Genomic DNA, 19,846 nt, shown 5'->3' with positions numbered 1-19,846 from the left:
TTTAATATATACATTTGTAGTTTGTTGATGCTGAATGTGCTTCCCCTATCTATCGCTCACTGTTGTTGTGTTGTTCTTTATAACTTTAATATTCCCTCACTTAGCACCCCACCTGGAACTAACTTTGAAACATGACTGATTTTATGGTTGTCCAAACTTGCAATGATTTATCATAGTTGATGATACAAATCTACCAGGTTGTGTCCTTGGTATTGTAACTTACTAACAATGCCTCTTGTTGAAGTGTTTATAAAACAAGACAAATATCACAGTTTCTATCTTTGAACAAGAAATATGGCCTTAGATATCAGGTTTTTTTTTAGATAAAAGGGAGCACACACAGACGAGGGAGCGTAGTGACCAAGTATGGGGTAGGTGTGGAAGGTATCGGAAGGTTTCTGCACCATTTTAACGGTGTATCTATCGCCATTGAAATATTTTTGAAGTAATTTTAGTGTATTTGGTGTCCAGACACATTGTTAGCTGGTGTTCCTGGAAAGTTTTCACAGAGAAAAATATATTTGAGAAAGATTTCATGTTGTACAGCAGCATGCAAGTGTGCGGCTCAAGCAATATATTTATGACTTGAAAGTTCGGTAAGAGGGCGCCAGCCGAAAGTATCAGGGCGCTGCACCCCTGTTCCCCCGTTTAGAAAACCCCTGTATATCATGAATAGATTTGAAAACACAAAATTATGTTTCATCTTTCTAACAGCTTTGAACTAAACTGTTAAGGGGATATAAAACTAAAATGGCTTCCAGTTGGGCCTTTTAAATTGAATTACAAAACAAGTTTGAATGAAAGCTGTTGATTACATATTGACTTCAATTTGATGGTTTACTTTTTTGGTGTTTTTGTTTGAAAAAAATGACCTGTGGTCAAAGTTCAATGAAACGAAAAACAAAGTGACATGCATATGCAGTCTATTATGACTTATCTTTGTACATGTACCTACTAAATCTGTCAAGGCATGTCCAAGAAGTGATGTCAGAATTCGGAACCCAAAACATAAGTCTACAGCTAACAGGAGACATAGCACATTTTAAGCATAATGCGGCATACAAACGCAGAGTTCTCGCAGGAAAAATTGCATACAGTACCGGCCAATTTAGATAGAATATGTTAATGACTTTTATTGTATTCATTGTTATGCTAAATTGGTTCTATGGTTTATCCAAAATTTGACAGTCGGGAATCCCTCCTCTATAATGCTCTTGGTGATAATACATCTACATGTATTAGAACCATTCATGTCTTACAATAAACTAGTTTTGTAGCCTGAACACCAGTATTGTATATGCATTTACAACTAATACATGATACATAGAGAAAAAGTAATGTGATCATTTGTGTAGTTTCCTTGTGTGACCAGTTTAAGGAAATGAGCGACTGTAGGTGTATGTATGCTATCCAAAATCTCCAATATCTACGTTGATCCTGACCAAAATGGATTTCAGGGCTCACACTTGGTACATACTAGTATAGTCTATGTCATGATGGTCTTTTATAATTGATTCATTCCCACACTTTCAATCACCCTTTTGAGGAGACCATGGATATTTGTATATTGAATACATGTACTTTATTGTAGACTTTCCATTTGAATGTAAAGAAAGCAAGAGAAACAGTCATGAGATTCAGTGTTTGGAGCTATTGTTGAAACAAAAGAGTGGCCTACTTACAAAATGTACATGAACAGCTTTTTGTACATGTGTATAATGCAGCGCCCCCTTTAGGTGATATTGTAAATTTGATGAATCTTTCTTTTTTTTCTTGATTATTGTTTTCCACTGTCCTGTAAGACATGCCACATTTTGGTAAGTCTTTAGACATTTAGCCATATTATATTTAAAATAAAGGAGTCAATACTGCCGATTATTGCATGACAACATGGCTTTGTCAAAGATACTAGTAATCGCTTAATTAAATAATGGTCTCTGATACTTCTCTCTCATCAAATAATTAATCCCCAAAAATTTAAGTGTTATTATTGTACTGCCCTATTATTAATCTGATATCAGTTTATAATGAAAAGCAGGGTAAAGCTTGCGTTATTTGGGCACTTAATGTTAAATTGTACTCAATATTCCCAGGACAGTGCACTTGCAGCAAGTCGTTGGACAAACACTAAATAATACTTGGTACTAGTTGTACCTATAACTTTGTAACATGAGAGTGTTTAAACCACAATTCAAATACTGTATATGACATTTTAATCCGTCTGGGGTGGGGGCTAACTGCTAATATAAATCAGCTCAACCTCTGACTGTACATTGTGTTAGCATGCACCATATGTTACCTCTGTGTGTGTACATGGCAATATTTTCTGCATATAAGCGTTTGATTGGGGTGTGACCAGGGAATTTACAATTTTTTGTTCTTACCAACTCTACACATAGCTGAGAATCACTAACAATTGACTGGACTTTTCCCACTCTGTCACCACTATGATACTCAGGAGAAAGTCCCATAAACAGGTACAGGATTACATGTATATTATGCTCTTAGATTTATATTCATATATAAGCACAATTTAATACTGATTTTGCTTCCTTGTGTTACAATATTTAATACTTGGAAATGTTGCAAGCATTATCATTTTTCATATCGTAATTTAATAATAAACACATACTGCCATGATTTTCAAATCTTGTGCTTGATCATGCATATTGTTGACGTGTTCCTCCATCACTCATAAATTAAAACTAGCTATAGATAGTAAATTACTAGACTATACTGTAAACTATTCACTTTTTACTGCTAGAAATTTTACGATGTGATGATTGAATGGTGTTTGTGATGACAAAATGTTGTGGGAGTCAAGTCTTTAGAACCCCGGTGACAATTGTTGTGATATCATGTATTTAGAACCCCAGTGAAATTTTCACTGCTTACAAAAATTTTTTTACAATTTTTTAATGATTCGTGAAAATGTTTCTTTTCCAAAATTATAATTTTTTGCAACATATTTATCTGCTGTTTGTTTTCTGCAATGTAGACTGGAAAAGGGCGAATTGAAACTGCATGTATCATTTGTGGTCTTGGGTACATTTCCTGATTGTTTAATTCAATTACCCTGTCAAATAGGTCCTTATGTTGAAAGTTACACTGTGACACTAATTATACCATGGAGGTAATTTTACCTCCCTGATTACTGGTATGCACAGTTGGCAAGGACAGCCATCAATTGACAAATGTACATGTATGTAACTGTAACATTTATGCATACAGTGTTGTTTGCTTTCATAATTTTTTTCAAATGCACAATTTTGATGGATTGGTGGTATGTGAATAATTCCCCGTGGGGTTGAACGTCCAGTGACTTTGTCAGTGTATGACTGACTCATGTAAATTGTGTTTGTTAATTAATATTAAAAAAACCCATTTGTTAAAATACAGGATTTCTAAATGATTTTGTTGTTGTAATGTATATTCAATGACAAATTTAATATTCTATAGTCAGCTATGTCGTAGTGGGTGGGTGGGATTGCACATAGGATTTGGTAACAGATGAAATTATAGCTAGGGAGTCTTCATATATGGCATGATTCTATTGAAAGTGATTCATTTTATGTAAGCTAAGGGGGCTTTCCACTGGAGGCCAAATGTGATGATATCCTGGCAGTGTAGCCCTGTTTAGTGGTATAAATGGATGATGTGTGGATGTTATGGTGATGACACTATTCTCTACTCCTAGTGTTTTTATGTAATCTTGTGTGGCCAAGGAGATATCGATGCCTAATTTTTTCCCTGACTGTTGATTCCAAACACTTGGATTTTCGTGATTCAGCTAGCGAAAAAAGACTGTGTTCTCTGCAGTGATTGTACCATAAATCATTGTAGGAAAGAGGGCAGCTTAAGCCACACAAGGCTTAGTTATACATACAGTCAGGATTTTGTACTCATTGTGTAAGGAGTTCCCACCACTACAGTGTGAAGATTGCTTTCATGTTTCCAATACATGTATGCTGTGTGGCTGAAGCTGTTTTGTGGATAAAATGAACAAAGCCCATTAATTATGAAAGATACAGCTATGACAAGTGTGAGTATTTGATAATGCAATAGTAGATAATATTTCCAATAAAATATACATACATTTGTACTTAGTTGATGTCTGTTATAACATAAAACAAATATACTAGTATTTTGATATCTTTTATAACATAAAATACAGGTACTTGATATTAGGGCTTTGAGGCAAATATTGCAGTTTAGTTATGTTTTGATGTCCACTTTATGGAAGAAAAAACAGAGATGGATTTTTTTAATCAAGTTCCATTGCCTTTTCAGTTTTAATACAGGGATTATACTTTGATATCAGATGTTGTCGTCTTCTACATCTAGATATACAATAACAGTCATGCCCTGGAGTATTAAGGCTGAATGTGTGTGTATATCTCTCATAATTGGATATAATTGTCTTACAAATAGGCCTGTCAAATTCCGGCTGAGGGAGTGTTAGGATGAATTCAGTATGCAGACATACATTTGTGTGTTTTGTGATATGTACTGTTGATTACTTATTTTCAAGTTGTATGAAATAGCAAGGAAAAAAATAAATTGTATTTTGTATGCTGTGAAACCATGCAAAATAAATTACATGCATTGCCAGATGTTAATAATTTGCTAGTAGTTACATATGCAGTTTTATATTAAAATTCCAAGAAAAGTTAACCATAAGATGTTTTCATTATAAATATGTTGATTTAAAACCTCAAGACTATCCGTCAAAATGAAACCCAGTGAGTCAGTGAAAATCAAAAAAAAAATTTCGCAGTTAAACTTTTTCTGGAGTGGGAGTGATTTGCGTTGAATTTTTGCCTTCATGAATACAATCAAATCCCTGAATTGTAAAAAATCCTAGCATGGAAAATTAAATTGTTTACAGTATTTCCCTTACAGCTGTACTACTCTCCCTTCAAGGGGGTTGTATTTGTCAGTCAGGAAAGAAGGATTTTATTTATATGTGCACTGCAGAATATTTACTAGTTCTTTTTATATAACAGTGATGTACCTTGTAATTGTAAGGACCCCCCCCCCCCAGTTTAAACTAGTGTTACTTTCATCATCTGCCACATGTACTTGTATTCACAACTGGATAAATGAGGCATTATTCCCTGTGTCAGCTGTGGAACATTAACCCATTGAGTGTCAAATTTTGTTCCCACTCAATTTTGTGTAAATTTGATCACATTTTCTGTAATTTTCACTGAATTTAATCTTAGTTTTGAACAAAACAGACAAAAAAATTATATTTCTTTAGGTTATGAAATTTTTGCAACATCTGGTCGAGTACTATAAATAGAAATATTTTGTGGACTGTTCCTGGAGTTAACACTGGTGCTCAAAGGGTTAAAATAATAAGTGTGTATAACAACAAAAATATACCTAAATTGATTAAATTCACTGACACAAATACAAACTTCCATTTTGCATAATGCATGAGGAAGATGAGGTCAGTGGCATTGAATGAGAGGATGATATATGTTAATGTTATTCACGTTTTATTCATAAGGTCATGTATTTGATTGAACACTCCCTGCATCAATGTAAATATAGATGTTTCGTAGCGGCATGTCTCAATGTGGACAAAATGTGAATTAAGATATGTACTGCATTCACAGGTTAGCGTTCAATAGTCAGTTTGCCGAATTTCTCAACTGAATGAGGTCAGTAAATTCAATATAAAGTTGTAAAATAATATTGACATACATGTATATTAGTTACCTTGCCATATGCAAGGGAAAACGTCTGTCCTCGTAGTTGTTGTCGTTGGCTGGTAAAACTGTTACAGCCCAGTTACATTGCTGTGGTCAGTAGTAAAAAAAATATACTACTTACTGTATTGATCCAATACACTGCCCTGGTTGATTTTTTGTGGATCTGTAAGGCAATATATTTGGGCTAGTGCCCAGGGCAATCTTTTGGCATGTTTTTTGTTCATTATTATTTCAATCCATTATAGCCTAAATACAATACGCATGACAGGGATATCAAGAGTATTCTTATAATGAAAGCATTTCATTTGTTTTTAAAATAGCATCACAAATAGTGTGGGGTTAGGTTTGATATGGCTAAACAGGCTAAACACCTGGGCTGACCATAAACACCTTAATGCTACTACTAGTACAATCATAACGACAGTCACTTAGCCCAAGCCCAATAGCCCAAATTCAGAATGTGATCAGTAGATATTTAGGATCATCGTGATTCTCAGAACAGTTATGATAACAAGGATAAACATTAACTCTATTCAGAAAATAGTTTTCAATAAATAGTTGAAATTTGACAGTTCTGAAAAAAGAATTTGGTAATTCCTTGTGGTAATAAAGAGATATTCAGTGATTTTAATGTGGTAACAATTTGCATTTGGTTGTAATTATGTTGGCAAATAAAAGTATTGAACAAGTTTCAAATAAAAGAAACACAAACCACAGTCCTTCTATAGAGGGACTGTGCACAAACGCAATGCTCACAACAAATGATCAGTATCAATAGTGATACAGGCTACCCTAATTTCACAGCTGAATAACTTACTTGTTAATGAGTTGTAACAAATGTTGATTATTATTCATCGTCATCGTCATCATCCACATGAGGTGACTTTTGACCTAAGGAAAGAACTAGTTATGTATTTATTTTTCCATGTTAATTGTGAAATGGGCCGGTGGCCTTTAAGAACAAATAAAGATTCTTCTTCAATTGTCTTCGTCCATGGCCATACATGTATCTAGGGAGGAGGATTCCTCTCTATGGTTTCTAATTTTAACAACTTCACAGTAGGGTGGTACATGTAGAACATGAATAAGGGTAATCAAATCTTTGCTTTGTCTTCATTCCTCAGGTCCTGAGTGCGAGGTTATTTGTAGATATGTTGGTGATCGCCACTGTGTCTGCGGAAGTACTATGGGAGATTGCATGATGGGAGTGAAAAGTCTTCGAATCTATAAAATAATTTTCCTTATTAATATTTCATAGTTTTTCTAAATTTCAGTTTTTATTGTTCATAATTATTTACAGTAATAACATATTTTTCCGATTGTGTGCATGACAGCTGTGCCCACACACAATAAGACAGGATGATATGTACGAATATGTGTGAGTATGTTTCATGGATTAATAGGCCACTCCTTTGCTTCAATTCCAACTACATCTCTGGAAATATCACATGCTGTTTATCATCCATATTTTGATATCCCACAATGTGTCGATTGCATATCTGGAAATTCTAACTACTATTTCGCAAAATTTGACCAGCCTTGCTTCTACCAGTCATTTAAGTCAACTCCCATATTGTCCTTCACACAGTGAAGGTTAATGCAGATATATTGTAAATTACACAGAGGTAACATTACAATACATTTTCCTTCACATTCTCTTGTATTACATAACAATCTTTGAGCTGAGGCAGTTATGGTTCTACAACCATCACCAGTTCTCTTGTATGATCTTTCTTTTGTTTTACTAGCTCTGCAACCTTAATACAGGTATCTTTCTAAGTGCAATTCTTATCTGACAAGTTGATCTACATTTTCAATCAATCAGTGCAAATCTAATGTAGGCATTTAGGTTTTATGCTGGAGACGCATTACAGCAACTTGTTTTCCATCTTTTTATTAATCCCACTGTGTCTGAATAGAAAGTACTCGCTTTGCAAGGGGTTTCAAATATAATTTGATTTCCTGCTCTTACCATTCTGAAAGTATATACATGTTCTTGAAATTTTTCATGAGAGGTTATTAAAGTTTTAAGTCTCCACACGCTGATATCCAACATAATTTATCAATGATTTTTTTTTTACCAAGATTGTTTAAAAAGCAATAAATGTGTATACCCTGGTATATGCTGAGCTGTTGTTTTATTTCTGAAATGTGCTAAATAAATAACTAGACATTATTAGTCAGAAATGCCAACCTGCACTAGATTTGTTCAATGCCAAGGCTCATTCAACCCACAAAGCCACAATTTATTATATATATATATACACATGTATATATACATGTACAGTGTATAAGATATGCATTTATAGTTGTGTAGTTATGGACGGAAACATGACTTTTGACCTTAAATTTTAAAATAACACCAGGTTTGAGGTCACATGGCTAACCTGAAAACATCTATTTTTCCTCTTGGAGTTCATACTGTGAACTTGACCTTTTATCCTATCATTAAAATGTAACCAAGTCTTGAGTGTTACAAGAAGAATATATGTGCCAAGTTTGAAGATGCTAGCTATTTCCTCTCGAGGATGCATACATACATGTACATACAAACATGTAATCAGCACTGCTTGCACAGGTAATAATTATATTTTTAAAGGACGGTGGTCGTCGTGCAGCACATCTTCAAATTTCATGTAAATAAACAATGTATTTTACAAGTGTTGTGTACGTCGCTATGAGTCCCATATCGAACAGCACGCAGCGGGACGACCACCACCCTTTAATATTAGTAAATCTACTGCCAGATTTTGTAAAAAATACATACACCGTGTTACAGATTTGATGACCTGCTTCAATATAACAGTTGTTAATTACTGAATTATGCTCTGATTTATTCTCTAACTTGATAATATTAGATTGTCAATTTGCTCAGACAGTTCAATAAAGAACTGATCTACGGACAGAGAAATTGTTTAATGTATTTCTGATTATCAATCTTGGTGGCTATGGAACAATACTTTTTGCATTGCCTCTCATACAGTAGTACATGTATATTGTAGTGCTGACACAAAAAACTAAGATATTACAGTGCTGAAGCCTACTCAAGACTTATATCCATAATAAAATTAGCTATTCAGATACAGCAGATATGTACATATATTGTGCCTAAAAATACTCAAATTGCAGGTTGTAGAAAGCTCATATTCACAGGGTTCATTTGTTATCTGTTTAGCTTTTGCTATCACTGACAGCATCTTTGTGACATCAGTGACAACCTTTATTATATATAAGGGAGGAATGTCAATTGCTTGATTCTTATAGCAGATATGATTGTGCTAGTGGTAATCCTAATCTTCTGGTCATCTGAAATAGACAGGTAGATTTATGTAGATTTTGGTCTATGTATATCATACTACGTGTTGGGTGAAACTCCTGTCATACTGTCTTTGCACCCCTGGTATCTTTGTAATAACTTTATTACACATACATGTATACATTTCTTTCAAACATTTCATGAAGCTTCAAATTAGGCAAGTGGGTGAAAACTCTTTCTTCCTATTTTGTTGTGCTTTGAAACACGCCTGCCATCTTGGAAACATCGTTCCATATACTTTGATTTTGTATTTTCTAATGATACCACAAAAGTATAGCATGCTGTATCCTATGGAGATACATTGACAGATGTCACTTTGTTAAGATCTATGTGTAGTATAATTCAGCGAAGTTTGCTAGTACAGTAGATTGTGTTAGTATAAAATAACTGAATTGTATTGATATATTTAGTCCCCGTTCGGACGTAGTCCGAAAACGGGGACTTATGGTTTGCCCTGTGTGCGTCCGTCTGTCCGTCCGTGATCACCTGTATCTCGGACATGCATGGACCGATTAAGTTCAAACTTCACTCATACATCACACATTATATGGGACATATGCACATGTATTTTTTTCATGATCCGATTAATGATAGCCGAATAGCGGCCATTTTAAGGCCGAAAATGCACCAAAATCGCACATTTTCACCATTCCGGACCCGGATCTCAGTTATGCATGGACGGATTTTGTTCAAACTTGGTACATACATTAAACATAATAGGACCTTGATGCACGTCATTTTGGGGGGGGGGGATCGGGTTTGAAATGGCCGACTGGCGGCCATTTTGTTTTAAAGAATTCAGTTCTGGATCCGTATCTGAGACATGCCTGGATTGATCGAGTTCAAACTTCACACACACAAGGTACATCATGTCACAAATATGTATGTGCATTTGTTTCATGATCTCATTAACGATAACCAAATGGCGGCCGCTTTAAGGCCGAAAATGCATTGAAATCGCACATTTTCACCATTCCGGACCTGGATCTCAGTTATGCATGGACAGATTTTGTTCAAATTTGGTACATACATTAAACATAATAGGACCTTGATGCACGTCATTTTTTTTTCCGGATCAAGTTCGAAATGGCCGACTGGCGGCCATTTTGTTTTAAAAAATTCAGTTCTTGATCCGTATCTGAGACATGCATGGATTGATCAAGTTTAAACTTCACACACACAAGGTATATCATGTCACAAATATGTATGTGCATTTGTTTCATGATCTCATTAACGATAGCCAAACGACGGTAGCTTTAAGGCCGAAAATGCATTGAAATCGCACATTTTCACCATTCCGGACCTGGATCTCAGTTATGCATGGACGGATTTTGTTCAAATTTGGTACATACATTAAACATAATAGGACCTTGATGCACCTCATTTTTTTTTTCGGATCAAGTTCGAAATGGCCGACTGGTGGCCATTTTGTTTTTAAAAAATCAGTTCTTGATCCATATCTGAGACATGCCTGGATTGATCGAGTTCAAACTTCACACACACATGGTACATGTTGTACATCATGGCATAAATAGATATGTGCATTTGTTTCATGATCCGCTTAACAATAGCTGAATGATGGCCATTTTAAGGCCGAAAATGCATCAAAATCACGTATTTTCACAATTCCGGAACCGGATCTCAGTCATGCATGGATGGATTTTGTTCAGATTTAGTACAATCTGTTGTACATATGCAGGTGCATTTCGGATCAGACCACGGAAAGTGGTCTGCAATTTCGGTCATGATCTGCTTTGAATGTATATGTCACTCAAATATGAACGGAACGGGGACGTGTCATTGACAATGACTTGTTACTACTAGTACAATGTATATTCACTCAGAGAATGTGTTTAAATGAATCACACATGCACTAAAAATTTCTTTTTATTGTACAACAGATCATTAAAGTATGACTTATTTTGACCATAGTCACACTTCTTTTAATGTGCTGCTAATTTCTAGCAGTGAAATGAATGGTTTATATTTGCATGTCAAAATACACATATTTTTGAGCATTGTTTAGGTGATATAATGGCATGTAAGAGAATAATGGAAAATTGAACATTAAGATATCAGGAATTAATAGATGTGACCATATTTTGCTATGTGTAGTGAAGATAAACAGTTTTCAACTTGTGGGGAAAGAGTTTGATTAGCTATGGTCATTCCCCCAATGTTGTATTTTTTGTTTTTATGTTCTTCGTTCAAAGTACCGGTAGTGAATGAATGACTAACATTTAGTTGTATTAAGGAAATGTATTTCGAAAACTAACTTACGGTAGATGTGATATTTTACATCTCTAGTTAAACAGCGATTAACTCCAAACCTAAAAGTACAACTCATAAGGAAAAATAAAATAAAATAAAAATCTGTGCCTACCTATCCAGTATGTTCTAATATTCAGCATGGATGTATACAGTGAGTCCCTGGTTTATATAGTGTCACTAGAGTTGCACAGGGGTATTACTTGTATTCCTCACTAACTTTTTTTTTTTACTGAACATCTTTGATTGGATGGGATTGAATTTATTGATTTTGTGCTGACACTGGATATACATGTACATGTATGCTCTCACTACAATTGCTAAATGTATGAGCAGTTCATATACATACTGTGTATGTACGATGTAGACGAGTACATTTAGCAATCTTTTTTTTTTGTGAGGTAGAAGTCCTTTTATCAGATTACTTCAGTTGCATTAGTCAATTGATAGTTTTATTCATCTACCTTTTAATTGTTAGATTGAAATGAAATAAAAATAAGATTCTTTTCTGGGCTTCTGCTGAAGGGTAATCTGGTCATACATGTACATGTAGTGGCTAATACAGGTACTGTAAGTTGTTCTAAGAAAAATATCAATCTTCTTAGTAGCCACTTGGCACACAGGGAGAAGATAATAAATGAAGGATTGCAATATTTTTCAGATTTGAAAAGCAGACTATTGCATATTAGCCCTAGTATAAACTATGACATTTATACAGTCAATATCTAACCGTCACTGTGTTACCTCTACTCAGAGCTGAGTGTTTAAAATGCTTGTAGATTCTTGACTATTTGTATACCCTGTATTCTTGGACGCGCACAACCATAAAATGTATTTCTATGGGCTATGCACGAGCTGCTGTGGATCGCCGTCAGCCAAGGAGCCAACATTTATCTTGCATGTATTGATCGTCTATAATTTTGATATGAACATTTTTAATTATGAGTAGAGATACCTCAGTTTGTACATGTATGTATATTAGTCCAACAATATTTCAAGCAAAAATCTAATTTATTATAATTTCAATTTACAAAATTATTTCTCTATTTTTGGTTTTTCTTTGATTTAAAGGAAACTCGTTTGTTGTTAGCGATAGAGCCAGTAGCTTACAGTTGGTTTATACGTCATCATCTTCACCAATGATAAATTATCATTTTCTGGTTTTATACATTACTTCTTCATGATTACTGATCCATAATATTCTGACATGCTAAATGTATAATAATAAATCAATGTGCAATATAAATCTAGATCATTGTTTTGTAGAGGTATGGATCAAAATATATACCGGGTAAGGTACAATATATCTTAAGATATCATGATATCAAACTAGGATGTACATGTATGATGTATTTTTTTAAAAAAATTGTCTTTTGTTAGTATGAGAACTAATTTCAAATGCATTTTCACCAGTCTCCAATTGAGTCCTCAAGTGTGTGTATGGATACACTGCAGATAGCATTTTTTATTGCCTCTTCTGTTATCGAAATTGTATATACATTGTAAACTTTAGATTATGCTATTGAAAATAGAGATATTGTTACTGGTAAGCAAGCAAAAAAAATTGTTGGTTTCTTGTTCCAGCTCGCCTGACAAAAGAATGTTTATTTATGATGTGAATTTTTTTTTTCTTCTGTTAGAAGCACATAGATGTAATACATGTAGTTAAGATCAGTTTTCATTTTTTTTTGTTTTTTTTATTAGGATACATTTACATTTGCCTTCCCGGCGTGATTTAGATGTGCATCATTCATGGTTAATTTAAAATCCTTGGAAAAGCATGGTTTCTTACGATTTGTGTAGATGTTCCATTATAGTATTCACCAGCTGTTAGTTTACATTCAGCTCCCCTGACTGACACTGATAGAGATGAATGCCATTACATGCTGTCAAGGTGTCTGAATTAATGTTTATCATTTAGCAGTATGCTTCTTGCATTTATTCAATTCAAACATGATATAGGAGATGAGATGATAATTTTCTCTGCTGCAAAATGTCATCATTTTCGCTAATTCGTGCAATTCACAAAGATTAAATAAGGTGAATATTTTATTACAATATTTTGTGATTGTTTTTACCCAGTACCCGGTAATAATAATTTTATTAACACTTACAAATTCCCCGGAGGGATTGGCAGTGGTTACAAAGGTTAAAAACTAAGCTAATACAATAAAAATATTATATTAAAACTAAACTTATATACTATAAAACGATAGAAAACAAAATGCAACTGTGAAAGAAAATTTTCACTGGGGTTGCTGTCTTATTTCAAAGGACTTCTTTAGGTACCTTGCTACAGGGAGTGTTAGACCACTGTTGTTTAGCAAGGCCATAAATTGTGTCTTTGGTGACAAATGTTGAACATTTAAAATTTTGGTTTTTGCCATTTCAAATAAGACATTTCTTTCGGGGGTATAACTTTTGCATGACATCATTAGATGATACTCATCTTCTACTTCAGAACTATCGTCCAATCGCACTTTTACCAACCTTATCAAAGGTACTTGAAAAACTAGTCTGCAAACAACTACTTCAATTCCTGGAAACAAATAAGAATCTCCATCCCACCTTCTCTGGATTCAGACCAAAGCACACTCTACAACTACATTTCCACAACGCCTTACAGATGACATTCTCGAAAACATGTACAATAAGAAACTGTCATGTCTTCTAATGTTAGACCTGTCAAAAGCATTTGATTCCGTCAACCATGATATTCTTCTCCACAAACTCAAGCATTACAATTTCCATCCCACAACCTTACATTGAATTCGTAGCTACCTTTCTGACCGCACTCACTTATTTTCCATCTACATCAATGATCTGCCAACTTGGCTTCAATCTCCTTCACCAATACACTGATGATCTCAATCTCCTCAAATCGTCTACCTACACCAACCTTGACTGCATTCACAATGAAATTGAACAAGAAAGTAACCACCTTCTACTGTGGTTTTCTGCTAATTCACTTCAACCCAACTTAACAAAATATCAGTATATGCTGTTTGGCACTCGTCAACAACTACAGAAAGTACCTGCTCACATAAAAACTCTCATTATAAAAGATCAAACAATTCACTCAACTACATCTGCAACTTGTCTTGGGCTGAGAATGGATCCTAAATTAAAATGGTGTAACCATATAGCCTTCCTTCGTAGGACATGTACATGTAGATTCCGCCTATCACATCACGCCTTGCAAGATCTCGTCGCTGCATTCCTGAGAAAGCTCGCAAGGACATTATCTCTGCCACAGTATTCACACTACTTGATTACTGTGACACTGTGTATTCTAACTGCAGCATTACACTAAAAAGTAGTCTGCAACGTATCACCAACCTTGCTGTGCGCATCCAATGTGGCTTGAAAAGACATGAACCTGTCTCCATTGCAAGATCAGCTCTTGGTTGGCCAACCATTCAAGACAAACAAACTAAACACTTTAATAAACTTGATTACAAATGCAGGCAATATTTAGTCCCACCATATTTATCTGACCTTCTCATTTCAAACTCTGCCATCCATTCCTACAACACCAGAAATCGATTTCATATTTCAAAATCCCACACTCGCTCTTTTAAATATCGCGCAGCTACAGCTGCTAATAATATTGTATAATTTTATCTTACTACTATGTTGTCAACTCATATTTTACCCCATTGATGCATTTTATCGTTTTGTTCGGACTGCTATGTTATTTTCATTTTTTTTTTTTTTATTGTAATTTTATCATATTATTTCATAGTCATTTTATTTTATACCCTATTTATGCATTTCTTTACTGTGTTCTTGTCATTTTTGCAGTGGATTGTTTAATTCTATGTTTAATTTTATATCTATATGCTGTGCATGAAAAACCATTTATGGATGTACTGTTCTAAATGAATAAATTACAAATTACAATTACCCAGTAGAAATTTTAATTTTAGAGAATTGTGTGACACAAAATGTCAACAATGTCCATATAAAGGCATTATTTCTTGGAAAAATAAATATTAATTAATAATATTCCAGAGAATCTACCATACTAAAAGTTATTGTCAATCAGAATTGCCCTTCTGGCAGACACATCTTTTTTTCATTACCGAGAAATTTGACTCTAAAGTTTGAGTAACTGTTCACCAGGAATGGCTTTTTAACTTTTCTGTGATTTTTTTTGGCTAGGCCGATTTTGTTCAAACTTGGCAGGCAAGTCACACCTTTACTCTAGTTAGGTTGTAGAATCTGAAAACAAATTCTGGCCCAACGTATCCATGGCAACAGCCGATAAAAACGATTTTTTTAATACCTTTGCGCCAAATGTGTCTCATCCTACATTTCTTTGATTAAAAAGCACGGACGTAGCTCATTCTACTCAGCTTGAGTGTGGGCATAAATTTACTGGTTTTTTTTGATGTCTATTTTCATTAGCGAAAAAATTGACCTCCAACTTAGGGTAACTTTTCACCAGTAACAGCTTTTAACTCCTCTGTAATTAGTCCCCGAGGACTTGTGTTTTCACCTCCGTGTCCGTGCGTACATGTGTGCGTGCGTCCGGACCTGTATCTGGACCAATCACAATCAAACTTCACACATACATAATACATAATATTATACAATATGCACGTCAATTTGTTTCACGATCTGATTCAAGATTGCCGAATGGCGACCATTTTTGTGCTAAAAATCATCACAATTAAGCATTTCTTGGCTGTTTACAGATGGAATTTGGTCAAACTTGGTATATACATTAGACATTACAGGACCTTGATGCACATCATTTTGTTTTATGATCTGATTCAAGATGGCCGAATGGCGGCCATTTTTGTGCTAAAAATCCTAAAAATCAAGCATTTCTCGGCTGTTGTGAGATGGATTTTGTTCAAACTTGGTATATACATTAGACATTATAGGACCTTGATGCAAATAATTTTGTTTTTCAGAAAAGATTCAAAATGGCCGACTGGCGGCCATTTTGTTTTAATGAATGTGGTTCTCATGTCATATCTCTGACTTGCTTTCACTGATTATGTTCAAATTTGAAATATTAATTATAGATAATGTCATAGATAGACAGATATATTGGTTTGACGATCCTATTCAAAATGACCAAATGGTGGCCATTTTTGTACTAAAAAATCATCAAATATCAAGGATTTCTGGCATTTATGGATGGACTTCGTTCAAACTTGGTACATACATTAGACATTACGGGTTCCTGATGCACGTCATTTTATTTTTCAGATTGGATTCAAAATGGCTGACTGGCGGCCATTTTGTTTTAATGATTGGGCTTTGACTGATTTTATTCAAATTTTATATATTCGTTTTACATCATGTTATATATATACATGTATTTAAAATGGCTGATTTTGAATGCTGTTCCAGAGCAATATCTCTCAATATGGACAAGTACTTGTTTGACAATCAGATACAAATGTCAATCATTTTAATGTTAAAAAATCATATTCATGACATGGTTATATTCCAGCTATATTACCATAAACAAAACTATATATCTTAAATTTGATAACTAACAGGGACTGTGCCATGCATGGCTTGTTTTTTTTGGCTTTGCTGACTTTGTTCATACTTGACAGGCAGGTCGTACTTCACCCCAAATTTATTACCTCCTACCAGTTTTGTAATAGCAGTGTCCAAATGATCATGCTTTTTATTTTGGCTACATTGCACACTGGTAAAAGATTACCAGTGCCGACATTGTTACACTGTATCAACGTATTCTCAACTTTGAACTTTGAATGAACTGTAAATGCTGCCTTCAATCTAGGAAATACTATCGCAAAACGGTTGGACATAATAAATTTAACAGCAGAATACGTCCTAGGACTTCTAAAGACTGAATGTTTTCTTGCGAACTTTGCGAACTTCGGTTTTAGTTATAAATGTATATAGTCACAACACTACCGAGTTAAACTTTCGGATAATTAATAGAATTTTATCTGTGGGAATGCAACACTAAATGTAGTCATGATCCCACTATATTTGTACAATGTATATACATATAATTGTAGTACATGTATCACTGAACACATCCTCAAGTCTCATCGTTGTTTGTTAAAATTAGAATTACCCAAATGTAGCCAATCTCACTGACACCTGTAGGGATCATGGCCCTAAACATAGCTGATCTTCTAAACTCTTGTGAAAATAAAATTATGTTCCCAAATATAATTGATTTCATCAGCTTATGTAGAAATAGAATTGAATGAAATACATCTCACTGTATCATGTAAAAATAGAAACAAGTCGCTGAATAATCCTGACTCTCGTAGAAATAGAGCTACGGCATTTGCTTTATTTGAACCATATCTCTACTAGGAATCCCACCAACACCAAAATTTTCTTTTATTGTATGCTGATGATTTATTTTGATTTATTTATGTGCTACTAATAGAGTAAATACCCAGTATGGTATTCTCTGAATATATTGTAAACTATTTTCATGAATTTTGTGAGTCAGTGAAAATTGCAAAATTTTGGAGCGATGAAAATTACTCTGGAGTCTTTTGGTGATTTTTTGGAACAAATATCCTCTTTATTTCTGCAATTGAATCCTGAAATCAGGAAAATTTCTAGTAGTGAAAAATAAACAGTTTACAGAAGCCATTTTTTCTGACACAAGAGAATGAAATCACTGAATGTAGGTAATATTGCTGTCTCCTGCAAAAAGTAGAAAAGTCAGTGAGTTTAGCGTATCTCATATTGACCTTTCTAGAAATAGAATTATGTCTTAGAATAGCCAATCTCACCTTTACTTGTAGAGATTGAATCTAGTCAATGAAGGTGCTTGTAAATCATGTCACACTCATGACAATTGAATTGTGTTGCTAAATGTAGGAGGCCTTACTGACAATTGACTGTAGAGTTTGAATTTAAATGTATGTCACTAAATGTTAATGACACTTCACTATACTTGTACATATACTGGAACACTACTAGTATATACAATTATTATTTGGAAAAATTATGCATTCATTAATTCGATCCAAGTCATGATTAACAGCAGCCTCTTCATTACATAGCATGAATTATAAAGTAAAATATGTATGCAATATTGATATTAATATATCAATCTATGACTGTCGAAAAAAAATGACAGTGCCATATAAAATGCTACCATTTTTGCCCTAGAGTCATCTTGGCAGTATTTCACTCAACAGGTAATATGGTGATGCTTTAAATCATGATACGTGTAGAGCAGTCAGCTGCTGATAAACTACCCCAAGGCGAAATTTTTTTGTAAAGTCTTTGATTCCACATAAACATATTATTGATCTACACAGATTTGATAGCTTGAGTTTTAGAGAGAATTTACACAACCGGTATACATGTAGTTCATTATCGATAAAGATTTCTCAAGTTGTCATCGAAGGTTGAAAACAATAAAAAAAAAATGACTTATGACATTAGAAAATATTACTGCTGTAGGCCAACAATACTCCCAGAAAGTACCAGGATGTGTGACCTGTGGGGTCATGCAAAGTACCAGGATGTAACCATTATGGGTCAGGCATATTGCCTATTGCGATCATGTTTCAATAAAACATGACACTTTATTTTATTCTCCCATGTTATCATGCACATTTAAAAAAAAAAATAGAAATTTTATTTAGTTTACCTATTTTGTAAATTCTTGCTCCAAGAGTTGGGTCCATAGTATCGTACATCCATGATAGTATTAACAGCCCCTACTTTTTTTTTCTGCTTGACCCCTCAGAGTGCTTAAAGGGAACCTTCCAAGCCCAGGAATTGCACCAAAGAATTATGGAACACTATTGTTTATGTTGTTTACAAAGTTAATCTATCTTTTGATATCCTTTGTAATTTTAATCCAGAAAGTGAATTTGTTGTGAGATTAGGCTTAACTGGAAGTGCCCATTTAAAGAGGCACCTTCCAGTTAAGCCTGATCTCACAACAAATTTTCTTTCTGGATTAAAATTACAATGGATCACAAATGATAGATTAACTTTATAAACAACATAAACAATAGTGTCCCATGATTCTTTGTGCAATCCCTGAGCTTGGAAGTTCCCCTTTAAAGGTTGTGTCTGTGTTGTGTCAACCCCAACAGTCAAACCAAATCAGAAATCAAATCAAAATAGCAAAACAAAAGTTCATTTGATGATATAATGATATGCAAATTTGAAAATTTAAGTTTGTAGAGATCACTGCAATAATTCAGTTGGGTCAAATTACATGTATATATACAAAGCAGAATTTGATATGTTGAATAAACCTGTCAACAAACAAGCTGCTCTCCGATTGGTCTGGCTGGTAAGTGTTGGGCGTTGGGTAGCCAATCAGGCACAATCTTGTATGTAGCTTTGCATGGGCTCCAATTATTTAGTGTTTTGAAGATGTCTTGAGTGATCCATAATATCCGATTTATGAATGCATGAATGAATTGTGAGTGTTGTAATACTTGTCTCTATTCAGGCTGATACTCAATTGGTTTAAGATCCATTATTTTAACTATATTTGTAGAACCATGTATCAACTTGGGGTCATTTTTAGGTTTTGTATGTAATAACACTGCTA

At 34.2% G+C, this 19,846-nt stretch overlaps 1 protein-coding gene across 4 annotated transcripts in view; it reads left to right on the top strand.

Moving 5' to 3' along the window:
• Nucleotides 1–19,846, top strand: part of LOC100375507 (oxysterol-binding protein-related protein 8-like) — a 90,122-nt gene that overhangs the window by 14,250 nt on the left and 56,026 nt on the right. Inside the window, exon 1 of one of the 4 annotated variants that reach the window (XM_085500063.1) lies at nucleotides 2,288–2,477. The exons of 2 other annotated variants lie outside the window; for them this stretch is intronic. In XM_085500063.1, the coding sequence (XP_085356189.1) occupies nucleotides 2,448–2,477 (30 nt within the window). In that variant the 5' untranslated portion in view covers nucleotides 2,288–2,447. Of the gene's footprint in view, nucleotides 1–2,287; nucleotides 2,478–3,602; nucleotides 4,043–19,846 lie in introns of those variants that run through there. One more of the 4 variants, XM_085500066.1, reaches the window with a different exon arrangement.

This window comes from Saccoglossus kowalevskii, chromosome 1, assembly GCF_978046115.1.
Source record: "Saccoglossus kowalevskii chromosome 1, keSacKowa6.1, whole genome shotgun sequence".
NCBI classification, from domain to species: Eukaryota; Metazoa; Hemichordata; class Enteropneusta; family Harrimaniidae; genus Saccoglossus; species Saccoglossus kowalevskii.
The sequence above is the reverse complement of the archived record's forward strand: the minus strand, read 5'-3'. Positions and strand labels throughout refer to the sequence as shown.